The 12,749-nt window shown below is 40.4% G+C and overlaps 1 protein-coding gene across 16 annotated transcripts in view; it reads left to right on the top strand.

Annotated features, from left to right (window-relative positions):
* NEO1 (neogenin 1) overlaps positions 1-12,749 on the top strand; it is a 120,016-nt gene that overhangs the window by 49,213 nt on the left and 58,054 nt on the right. For all 16 annotated transcript variants that reach the window (XM_083475560.1, XM_083475548.1, XM_083475546.1 and 13 more), the window contains exons 2-5: positions 3,283-3,600; positions 9,036-9,311; positions 10,217-10,370; positions 11,343-11,479. In XM_083475560.1, the coding sequence (XP_083331686.1) occupies positions 3,283-3,600; positions 9,036-9,311; positions 10,217-10,370; positions 11,343-11,479 (885 nt within the window). The remainder of the gene's footprint in view (positions 1-3,282; positions 3,601-9,035; positions 9,312-10,216; positions 10,371-11,342; positions 11,480-12,749) is intronic.

Raw genomic sequence — 12,749 nt, 5'->3', positions numbered from 1 at the left:
TTATCCCCCCAGCTTTGCTTTAGCTGTTTAACAATGAGATATGGGTAGGTTTTTTTTTTAATGAATGAATGACTGAATTGTTGAATAATTCATTCAGTGTAAGGAACATTGCTGAAATTGACTGCACAACATAGCTGGGTATAACATTTCAAAATCTCAGGTCCCTACCTCAGTTTTTGGAGATCAACACCATACTTTAGGTTTGAGCCTTGTTGAGCAAGAAATGGGAAGGAGTGCTCCAATATTTCCCCTTTGCTTAGCTAAGATAGAGGAGACTTCTTAATGTCTTGTCTTACCTTTCTCACCGGTCAACGGAAGTCAGCAATGTTGGAGTTGTTGCCTCAAAGAACCTGGAGCATCTTGAAGTGGCAGTTCCCAAAAGATCAGCCCTCTCTTTGCTGCTGCTCAGCTGTATCAACTACAGTGGAACCTTGGTTCTCAAACTTAATCTATTCCGGTACTCCGTTCGATTCCCGAAACTCTTCGAAAACCAAGGTGCAGCTTCTGATTGGCTACAGGAACTTCCTGTACTCAAGTGGAAGCCAGGTCAGATGTTCGACTTCTGAAAAAATTCGAAAACCGGAACACACACTTCCGGGTTTTCGGCATTCAGGAGCCAATTTGTTTGTCAACTAAGCCGTTCGAGAACCAAGGTTCCACTGTACAGTGGTGCCTCGCAAGACGAAAAGAATCCGTTCTGTGATTCTCTTCGTCTAGCGGTTTTTTCGTCTTGCGAAGCAAGCCCATTGAAGGATTAGCGCTATTAGCGGCTTTTAGCAGCTTATATGCTGATCGGATCAGCTGATAAGCGGTTTAGCAGCTTAGAAAAAGGGGGGGGGGAACCAGCAGGAACTCGCAAGACATTGCCGTCTTGCAAAGCAAGCCCATAGGAAATTCGTTTTGCGAAGCACCTCCAAAACAGAAAACTCTTTCGTCTAGCGAGTTTTCCGTCTTGCGAAGCATTCGTCTTGCGGGGCACCACTGTATATGGGAATGCACACATGAGAATGAGTAGTTTGGACACACTTACTTGGGCTGTGTCCATTATGTCTACCCACTGATATGCTGCCCTTGGTGTATCTATAAAATGTTAAGCACTTTGATTTATATTATGTATTTTTTATCTTTATTAACTTTTTAATTTAAAGTTCACCACAAATTCATTAGAAAAGTGTGAGGGACACAGGAAGTTGGGTGTGTGGGAGAGGCAATTTTCAAAGTATGCATACTGACACTTCCAGAAGTTCTAAGGTCCTACCTTCTTGTGCCAATAAATCAGTGGCACCATACTTACTTTGACTTGTGGGTTGCCATACCAGTAAGGTTGGGTGGGACCCACTGTTCTAATCACATGATTAAAACTACTTAACATATTTGCCCTCCCTTCTGTTGGAAGGCAGTATACATTAAGGAACTGTATACTGAGAATATGATTAACTTAAAATGTGTATTCACCATGTTATTCCAGTCAGGTTATTTAGTTAGCCCTCGTTCAGCAGAGAACAAATTTCTTAGCAAAGATACTGTTAGTCTTGAATGTTAAGGCTCTGTTGCAATTAAAGGCAAGTTACCTTTGATTAAACTATGTGAAGGCTACGGCAGCTTGGGGAAAGCTTCACGAAAAAACATTAATATTCTCATTTAATGTAAAGTATATTTACAAAACAATTTAATTTCTTGTATGACCGACCCTGGTTACACAATGAGGGATAAAGCTTTTCTAGAAAAAACAGAATATATTGTATGTTAAATTATTATGGGGAGGATGTGGCTTCACTTTAAATTTTCAGTGTGAGAGATAACATGCAAAACTTCATAAGACTATAAAAATTGTTTTGCTAGATTAGGCCAAGGGCCATCTGTTCCAGTGTTCCAATGCCAAGAAATAACAGCCAGGTGGCTCTGGGGCTTCAGGAGTTTATATGCAGGTCATGATAGCAATCCCCTGTTTGCCCCCAGCATGTGGAGTTGAATTAATTTGTCTTGGCAAACAGGTATTGGTAGACTTAGCTTTAAAAAATGAGGGAGAGGGAGAGGGAGAGACAGGAGAACAATAGCAATAGCTAGCTAGCTAGCTAGCTAGCTACCATCCAACATATTTTGTGGTAGTGATTTCCTTATGTCAGTCAGTGAGTAGTCTTTCCTGAACCTAGTGCTGATCAGTTTCATTGGATGACCTATTAGTTCTGGTTTGCATATTTTGAAAGACATAGGGTTATTTCTGAAAATTGTCAGGTTCTTATTTCCCCTCTCTGCAACATTAAGTATCATTTACTCTTTGCCATGTTATGGAATCCTAATGTTGCGAATTTTTGGACCATAGTAGATAAATTTTGAACTTGAGGCAGGGAAATGCAGAATGTTGTGATGAAATGACATAAGTTAAATTAGTATTGCACATTGGTGATGAGGATAAAAACAGAACATGAGTAAGTTATTTTGACAACAGTCCTGTTATACCATAACATGTAAGTTCACTCTGTCTGTAGAGTATATTCTTCAGTCTCTATGCCATTTCCAGCTTGTTGTTACCCTTTTATAATAAGGTTACCAGATTTTTTTCAATGAATCTGGGGACACTTTGGAACTTCCTACTAAATAGATGGAATTTGTCAGGGGACTGATTTGTAAATCTGGGGACTGTCCCCGGAAAAAGAGGAAATCTGGTAACCTTATTTTATAATCTTTCTCTTTGGACAAGACGGGTAATATTTATGGTTTGCAACTCAACAGGACCCTTATACTGGCCTTCTTCAACTTTGTGCCTTCCAGATGTTTTGGCTAACAACTCCCATTGTCCTTCACCATTGACCATGTTGGCTCAGGTAGTCTGGAGGGCAGCAGATTGCAGAAGGATGTTTTATATTATCAAGCAGCTTAAGCCAAACTTTGGACTTACAAGCCATATGCCTCATGGCTTATACTTCTAAGTAACTTGCATCTACGTGTGTGTGTGTGTGTGTGTGTGATTTGTGAAATATATACATCTCTGTAAACATATGCATGCTAAGCATGATTGCCTATTTAACCACCAAGTTCATAGTCCTTTCTAGAACCTATGGTAGTTTCTTCATGAGATGGAAAATGTAAATATTTTTGATGATGATGATATATATTGGTTCCGTTACACAGGATATCAAAGCATATATTTATTTCAAATATTTACTACCAAAAGCAGTTAACATATCAGAATGTAAGGAACAATATTCAATTGTTGTAAAATAAATATTTAGGATATCTGAGAAGCATTTTAAAAATCTTCATTTCTCTTGTGTTTTGCAGGACCCACAGTGAGGACTTTTACTCCATTTTATTTTACTGTGGAGCCAGTGGACACTCTGTCAGTTAGAGCTTCATCTGTTATACTGAATTGTTCAGCTTATTGTGAGTCATCGCCAAAAATCGAATGGAAAAAGGATGGGACTTTCTTAAACTTGGTGTCAGATGACCGACGCCAGTTGCTACCAGATGGATCTTTATTAATCAACAGTGTAGTGCATTCTAAGCACAATAAGCCTGATGAAGGCCATTATCAGTGTGTTGCAACTGTGGAAAGCCTTGGAACCATTGTAAGCAGAACAGCTAAGCTCACAGTAGCTGGTGAGTATTTTAAAGTTGTTTCCTTTCTTGTGCTTATCCCATCTCACAAATATTGGCCCCTCAGTTCCACAGACAACATCCTGCCCTCATTGTATGTGAAGGGATTTTTTTAGTGGACTTTCTGTCTGAGGGGTCCCCCCAGCTTGCTATCACAGTGTATTTGGTGTGCTGCTGCACAGGCAACTCCCTAACACACTATCCACACAACAAGGTTCAGAAGTCAGTTGCTCTGCATAAATGATAGTGAAGGGCCAAAGGACTGTTCTTCTTTGTTTCTCCACATGTGTTTTTGTAGGTCTCTACTTATCTGTTATATTTCTTAAATGATGTGGCATTATGCAGACTATTGCATGCTACACCTCAGAATTTTATTTTGACGCAGAGAATGGAGAAACAAGGGGAAAATAACCTTATAGTAGTTTTAGATTGGAAAAACTTGACTAACGTAGCTTTTTCTTTCATTTCCCTAATGAACTATAAGCTCCTCTCAGGGTTGTTTTCTTTGCTTAATAAAAAGCTTTGGGTAATGAATTCCTTCCACAACCCAGCAATATTTGCTGCTTTTTAAAATTCAAACATTGCGTGTATTAAATTGTGACAAAAGGAAGAACACAAGGCACAAGTGCGTGATTTTTATCTCCAGTATAATGAGTTTGATGGCCCAATTAGCATAAACGGGTCTGTCCTGGGCTTTTGCCTGACAAACTTGATGGTCGATTGGGGATGTAAGGACTTTAATGGTCCTTAATGACTTGGAATCTCTGCTAGCCTTGGGAATTTTACACCCTTGAGAGTTTGGGGAAAGGATAAGCTGGGTAACAGGGGAGTTGTTGCTGTTGCTGTATGGTAATCTGATTCAGGCTTATTAGTTAATACTGTATGCTTCAAGAATTCCTTCCCTCCACCCACATCCATCTTGAATATTTGTAAATTAACAAATGGTAAAAAGGGACTAGTGCATTCTCCTAATACAGATTGTAGTATTGCCCCTGTAGCATTGTCTCGCTGCCCATGGAACACAACACCATCATACAATCATGTCATGTCATGGTTTTTATCTTCCCTGCCATCATGATTATTACTGTGAGGAGGAGAAGTGCAATACTTGTGGAGCTTTAACAAAGCTTCAAAACTGGCAGTAGGTTCCTGCTGCTTGGAGCTTCATTCCTTTAATCTGTGAAGCAGTTTCAGTCTTTCAAATTGACTTTGCAAAGATGAAGAAGAGATGGAGGGTGCTACGCATGTGCCCATCAGAATATTTGGTTCCTATCACTCCCTGTGATACAGAAAGCTTGTGGCCTTTGCTGAGTTTAATTGCTTGTGTTATAGACTAATTCTTAAAATATTTCCTGGATCACAGTGAACAGAAAATTTTAGTTATTGCTTAAGTTCTATAGAGAAAATGGTTGGTGGATGACAATATTTACCTCATCTAATGAGATGAATCTACAGTGATATGTTACTTACAAGAACCCTAGTTGCAGAGTATTATTATTATTATTAGTTAGATTTTTACCCAACACCTTTGTCCAAAGGAGCCTAGTGTAAAGCATTACCTCTGTGTAATTTGCTATATTTTGTGACCAGCTATTATAAAATAGCTGCTATTGCGGAGTAGGAGGGACAAGGCTGAAAAAGATCTACTTTTTCTTGTGCTTTTTCTGAGATGAGCAGCAATTGGCGAAAGGCTTGCCAAGTAAAATAGTTGGATTACACAAAGGTAACAAAATTTAAAGCTAAAATTGTAAAATCAAGAGGAGGAGAATTCAGACTTTTAGTCCTGCATTAAAAACTATTAAGACCACATGGAATATTTTCACTGCTATCAAGAATGGGGCTGGTTTCACATTCTTTGGGAGTGAATTATACAGTCAGGATGTTGCCATTGGAAAAATTGGAATTTATGTAACAATTTACATAATCATATAAATGCCTTGTATCCTTATAACCTTGTAGGATGAAAAGATGCAAGTGGAGGCTAATGCTGAGAGAAAGTGGCTTGTCAGATTTTGTACATGGTAGAGGGAAAAATTTAATATGGGTTTCATGATTTGCAACTGAGCTGTGTAGGCTATGTTAATTCTCATTTCTGTTGAATTAGGGTCATCAAATGTGATAGTGATAGTCTTTTGTGGAGTACTAACTAATCACTTGTATACAGCAGTTAGTGGAAACTTTGACTGTTCACTTTCACAGAGTATGTAGTGGTTATAATTCATGGACTGTATATTTAGGGTTGCCATACAAATTTCCTGGACATATATGGAATACTGCAATCGGCCAAACAAAACTCAATAACTTTGCCCTCACAAAACAAACAAACAAACAACTTTGGCAAAAAAAGCTCAACAACTGTCACGAAGCATCTTATTCTAATATGAAGAAAATGTTACTTTAAAATGGACGTGTGCAATAACTATTGTCAGCAGTAAAGCAAAACACTGTACTTATATGTATTTAAGAATAAATGATAAAAACAATGGCTAACACTTCAGATAGGAGCTAAAAAGCCATAAACCTGGTGTTTCAGATGTTTTTCTTTTTTCTCCATTTTTTATAAACACATGCTCATTTCATTTTTGTTTTTCCATAATCATACCATGTTGACTTTTTAATGGGAATTTGTGTCCAGGAAATGTTTGGCTGAGACAATAGCCCTATTCTAAAATATGACCTTGTTTCCTCACCTCACCCAAAACATGGAATAACTGAAACAGTTTTATAATATAGGAAACTAAATTTTAGAACCTTTAATTAAATTATAAAGTTTAATGTCTCTCTGGGCTCCTTTGAAAGGAAGGGTGGGATAATTTTTATAAATAAAAAAATTAAATTCATTGTCCACTTCCCTTTTCTTTTAAGGTCAAATACTTTTACAGTTGATTTATTTATTTAATATTAAAATATTTATGTACTATTCATAAAAAATCAGGTTCAAAAATCATACAGTAAACAGAACAGGTAACTTGCCTATATCCTGGATATGGGTACCACCCACCCAAGGAACCTTAGTCTTTCCATGAACCTCCCTGAGATCTATGGATATAGGGTGGTATGCAACAACAACAACAACAACAACAACAACAACAACAAGAAGAAGAAGAAGCCAGTGTGGTGTAGTGGTTAAGAGCGGTAGTCTCATAATCTGGGGAACCGGGTTCGCGTCTCCGCTCCTCCACATGCAGCTGCTGGGTGACCTTGGGCCAGTCACACTTTGAAGTCTCTCAGCCCCACTCACCTCACAGAGTGTTTGTTGTGGGGGAGGAAGGGAAAGGAGAATGTTAGTCGCTTTGAGACTCCTTAAAGGGAGTGAAAGGCGGGATATCAAATCCAAACTCTTCTTCTTCTTCTTCTAATAATAATAATAATAATAATAATAATAAAATCTTATGATGAAGTAAACCTGTGTGTCATCAGTATACTTTGACACCTTGCTCCAAAACTCCAATAACCACTCCCAACTGCTTCCATCTAGATGTTAAAGAGCACCGGGAATAGGATAGTACTCTGTGGAAACCCCATTGCACAAGTACCAGAGGGCCAAAGAACACCCACCCAGTGCTACTCTCCGAACCCACCCCTTCAGCTACAAACAGAACTACCATAACACAATGCATCTGATATCCATCCCACTGGATATCCAGGAGGATACCATGGTCAATTTTTGCTCCCTTAAAGTGCTCCTCCTCCCCAGTTGAGAGAGCCCCTCCTCTGCTCTTGCTTGCATGTCAGTAGGAGTGGGATTGGGGCTGGGATGCGCGAAGTCTACCCTTCACAGCTGAGCAAGCCCCGGCTCCACTCCTGCTTGCACTTGGCTACTGCTGCCTGGTCCGTCTTCGGGGAGTGAGGGGCGAGTGGGCAAGGTAGCTCGCCTGCCCCCCACACCAGTGAAGGCATCCTGGCCAAGGAGCCCCAAGGTCCTTGCTGCTCGAGTGTGAGTGGCAGGAACACTGGGGCTGGCTCCACTGGGGGCAGGAGCTTTCCCGCCCCCCATGGGAGCCTGGCTAAGGAGCCTGAGTACCCTGCTGGTTGTGTGCAAGTGGCAGGGGACTCAGTGCTCTCTCAGCTGAGGGCAGGAGCCTTTCTGCCCCCAAAGTGAGCAGTGGGATGGGGGCAGCTGTATTGGCCACAGCAGCCCATGGGGTGTGGAGGTAAAAGCGCCTCATCTCCCATGATGAGAGCTGTGGCAGTTTCACCGGGCACATTGCCGGCTGGAGCCAATGCAGCTTTTTTCAACATTGCAGTTTATCACCAAACTGCGATGTTTGGCTGGCGATACACTGCGATGTTGAAAACCCAACATCGCCCAGACCTAGAGGTGACACTTACTTTTGTACAGTAGCTACTTTCCAACCATACAAAAAACAGAGAGGTTTCTATACCCCATCCCATCGCTCCATTCAGATAAGCAAAAGGCATTACAGTGGTACCTTGGTTTGCATACGTCTTGGTTTGCATATGTTTTGGATTACAAACAGGCTAAACCCGGAAGTGTGTGTGCCGGTTTGCAACCTTTTTTTGGATTACAACCCATTTTTTTTGCATTACGAACAAATTTTTTTGGAGGCCCCATTGGCAAAATCATGCCTTGGCTTACAACCTGTTTTGGTTTACAAACGGACCTCCAGAACGGATTATGGTTGTAAACCAAGGTACCACTGTATAGCAATTCAAGGACACATTACAGACAGGCAAAAGCACCTGAGGTGGGTGCAAAGGTTATTGTGGGATGTGACCTGGGGAGGAGGTATGGCCTATAGAGAGCCCCAAAGCGCTCTGGAGGGCTGCATTTTGCCCTTGGCCATGAAGTTCCCCACCTCTGCATTAAGGGATGTCATCTGTGCAGATTCCACAGGCTGCCTCATTCCCTAAGGCTGTGATTCACTGGCAGAATGAGATGCTGTATATGTCTCTATTGCATAAATTGGAAACATGGAAGTAGCACATAGTTAAAAGCCATCTAAATCGATTTATATATATTTCATCTTAATTGTTGAAAGGGAAGAAGGGATATGTTTGCATATTTTAGTATGGCAATATTTTCCATCTGAAATCAGGAACTTTACAGCTCTTCTACCAGTTTTTAAATTTTGTTCTGCTCAGTACAGTCAGTGCAGAACTTAAATGATATCATTATTTAGTTAAATATGTAACTTGGAGCAAGTACATGAGCTCAGTATCCATTATTTCATTCTGGAGTAATGTAATCAAAGGGGGCTTGATAGCTGAGCTTGTGGACAAACCTATGCTTCACAATAGGATATGCTTATGAACAATCCTGGACAGTAGGCTAATGAGTCAACCTATTTTTCATAATGGAATTATAGTTGACATTCTGCTGCATTGTAAGCAAACATATGACTGCAAGAAAGAAAAAAATAAGGAAAAGTACAGATGCACAATCTTATGTGTGTGTTTTTTTCTTTTCTTTTTAGGACTTCCAAGATTCATCAGTCAGCCGGAGTCAGCATCAGTCTATAGAGGAAACAGCATAGTTCTTAATTGTGAAGTAAATGCTGATCTAGCACCCTTTGTAAGGTGGGAGCTAGATCATGAGCCACTCTTTCTGGATGACCGTGTATTCAAATTGCCAAGTGGAGCTTTAATTATTAGTAATGCTACAGATGAAGATGGCGGAACATATTGTTGTATTATTGAAATTGGTGGTTCTCCCAAATACAGTGATGAAGCAGAGATTAAAGTTCTTCCAGGTACAGGCATATGTGCTCAGATTTTTCTCTCCAACTCACTAGTAATATTGCAACTCACTAGTAATATTATTTAATTGCTGGCAGATAGGTTCTGTCAAGTTGCTCTTTGTCATTTAAACTTAGCCGTCTCAATGTATTCTGTAGATCCCTGGGAGTTGTACTTATAAAAGTTTACTTTAAAAAGGCTGGTTTTCTTTAAAAGGACTCTTGAATAGTAGCATAATTTTCTTGTAATGAACTTTTTGCAAGAGACTTTTGCAGACATGGTCAAGACAGCAAAGTATGCAGAGATCAATATTTATGTCTATGTCAAATATTTTTGTCTAGTATAGTTATTTACTGGTGGTGGCCATTTTCTGAGAAAAGTTTCTAACACAAATTGCCTTGGTTATTTCTTGGCAAAGCTTTAGTTGTAATGATCAGTACAGTGGTGCCTCGCAAGACGAAATTAATTCGTTCCGCGAGTTTTGTCGTCTTGCGATTTTTTGTCGTCTTGCGAAACACAGTGTCGGGAAAGTTTTGGAAAAGCTTCAAAAATACCAAAGTCTTTAAAAACCTCAAAAAAGGCTACCACACCGCGTTCTATGAGTTGCTCCTCGAAGTCAAGTCGCAACTGTATTAACGGTGTTAAGAAAAAGGAAACAAACTTGCAAGACGTTTCCGTCTTGCGAAGCAAGCCCATAGGGAAAATCGTCTTGCGAAGCAGCTCAAAAAACCCTTTCGTCTAGCGAGTTTTTTGTCTTGCGAGGCATTCATCTTGCGAGGTACCACTGTATGTATGAAGAAGCAAGTCTGGAACAGCGTGGTCTAGAGCATTGCATCCATAATTACTGTGTTTTGTTAATATCACTTTACATTTATTTTTACTGTAATAACCTTGGACTTTCTGATCTCAATATTTACAGAATCTGAAGTTGCCTCAAATCAGGTGTTCCTGAGACAGCCTTCTTCACTTACCAGAATTACTGGGCAGAATGCCGTTTTGCCATGTGTTGCTACAGGCATTCCCATTCCTGTTATCAGGTGGACAAGAAATGAAGAAGAGCTTGTTACAGAAAGGTGGGTAGTTGTTCTGGTGTTACATCAGCTCTTACCTCTCTGCTACCTCTTCCCATCCTAAAAACCCCTACTCTCTGCCATGTTTTACTGATGGAGGAAGCTGATTATTCTGGGAGATTGCCAGGTGGGCTTGTTGTAACTGTGTAAGCACATTAATCACAACTCAATTGGACTAAGTCTGACTTTCCTTTTGATAGTGACTGCTATGTTATATGACTATGACCAAATCTCTGTTCTGTTGCCTATGTAATTATAATATGTTTAATGCATAGATAAAGGCTGCAAAGCTTAAGTGCCTAAAACATTTAATGCTCATATTTGAGAATTTGAGTGCCTTTTGATCTCTGCAAAAAGCAAGCCCATAAAAATTAACTTAGAAGGGAATGTGGTCAGCAGATAAAGGGTTACCTGGGGCCTTCCAGCTGCTCACTGACTCAGCAGAATTTGCACATTGAGCACCACAGCAGCTGGTTTTGGAGCTTTCAGTAGCTAGGCCCTCAGTAGCTTGTCTTCAATGAATAGAGCTGAAACACTATTTAAAATTTGATACTAGGATCTCATGTCTGCCCTAGCAGTGTGTTTCCTGCAACTGCTGTTGCTGCCAGTACTGAGTGAAAGCTGAAAACAACACTGTCCATAAGCTAGATGAAATACACAGTTCTATGTAGAATGAGTTACGTTAAAGAGGAGATAGTGGCTTGACTTGACCCTTTTAAAAGCTGCTTAGGTCTCTAGAAACTCATATAGGAGATCTGGAGGAGTGTGTTTCTGCTGTACTGAATGCTACTGTAACACTTGGTTCTGGATAAATAAATATGTTAAATTGCCTCAGAAAATTGTGGCACAGGAATATTCTGTACAAAAGTTTTAAGAGATTGACTGTCTTTTGATTTCTGTGAAGAACAAGCCCTTAAAAATTGACTTTAGGAAATTTTCAAAAAAAAATTCACCAATCTGTCCTGTTTTGCACAGTTCTAAAAATTATTTATTGCTGGCTGGAGGGACTCTGAAGATCAACGATATCACAGAAGATGATGCTGGAACATATACCTGTATTGCAGATAATGGAAATGAAACAATTGAAGCTCAAGCTGATCTGATTGTACAAGGTATGTAACTACTTTGTAAGAGAGAACAGTCAAAACCACAAATTTTTCTATCTTAAAATTATGTACTGTTAATGGGGCAGAGGAGGTACAGTAATTTCTACTGATCCCTATAAGGGTTAGGCCAGGAACCAATATTCAACATACACTAGCTCAGTGCAATGTAACTGTTGCTTGTTTTGCATAATGTTTAGTATTTCAACAGCTCTTCCTTCCTTCCTTGATAGCTTAGTGAGCATTTGGGGCAGGGTGCCAGAACAAACCAGGATAAAACCAGGGTAGTGTGTTCAGATGTAATGAGAAACCATGGTTAACTGAAGCAGAGATTCATAAGCTAACTTCATATTCTGGTTTGTGGGCTACACAAGCTATAGTTACTTAGGTTTGAACCTCAATCCCAGCTACCCCCCTTGCCAGCCCCCCACAACTCTTTCTACCCCCAGTCATCCCTGCCTACCCACAACCTGATTGCCATTCCCCATTCCCCCACAGTTAACCTAAAAATGCCCCATCCTATCTGTTCAGCAAGCACTCCAATCCCAAGATCCTGCTGCCATGGCCTAAAGCAGAGGGGAATGAACAGGAGAATGTCTTTACCCCCTCCACACCATACTGCTCCGGGTTAAAACACTTTCTGCTCTTGGCAGCAGGATTTCAGGATTGGGGCAAGTTGTGAAGGGATGGGGGAGTTCTGGGCAAACTGGGTGGTGGCAACAGCAGTGATGAACAGCCCTTGCTCAGGTAGAGTGAGCATTCATGGGCAGCGGGGTAGTGGTAATGGCAACACAAGGGACGTGGGAAGGCCTGCCTGGGCCCACCTGCCTGCTCAGTTGCATGCTTGGAGAAAACACAGAAAGGTTGGAGTAGTCTAGTTTCTCACAAAATAAATGAGAATAGTGCCTCAGAATTTTGTTTTCTACAAATGCCAGAAACTTGCTTAACCACTCCCCACCCCCCCAAAAGTAATCAAAGCATGATGGTTTACACAGTGGAGGAAGGGGGGAAGCAGCCACCACCCTTCCTCTGCAACCCCCCCAATAAATGTCTATAGGTCTAATGTTGTAAGATTATTGTGCAGTGTTTTCCATGTTAGGTTTGTGTGTAATACAAAGGTGTTGGGACAGGGTGGGGGATGTAGTCTGATCTCATTTAGCCACTGAAAATAAAATAATGAATTTCCCTTACGTAGATTATCAAAGGTGGCATTCATTTAATTGGTTAAACTCAGGAAATTACATGGAGACAGACATATGCTGACAAGGTTATAAGTTCA

The sequence above is a fragment of the Podarcis liolepis genome, assembly GCF_965112155.1.
Source record: "Podarcis liolepis genome assembly, chromosome: 14".
In the NCBI taxonomy this organism is placed as follows: Eukaryota; Metazoa; Chordata; class Lepidosauria; order Squamata; family Lacertidae; genus Podarcis; species Podarcis liolepis.
The sequence above is the reverse complement of the archived record's forward strand: the minus strand, read 5'-3'. Positions and strand labels throughout refer to the sequence as shown.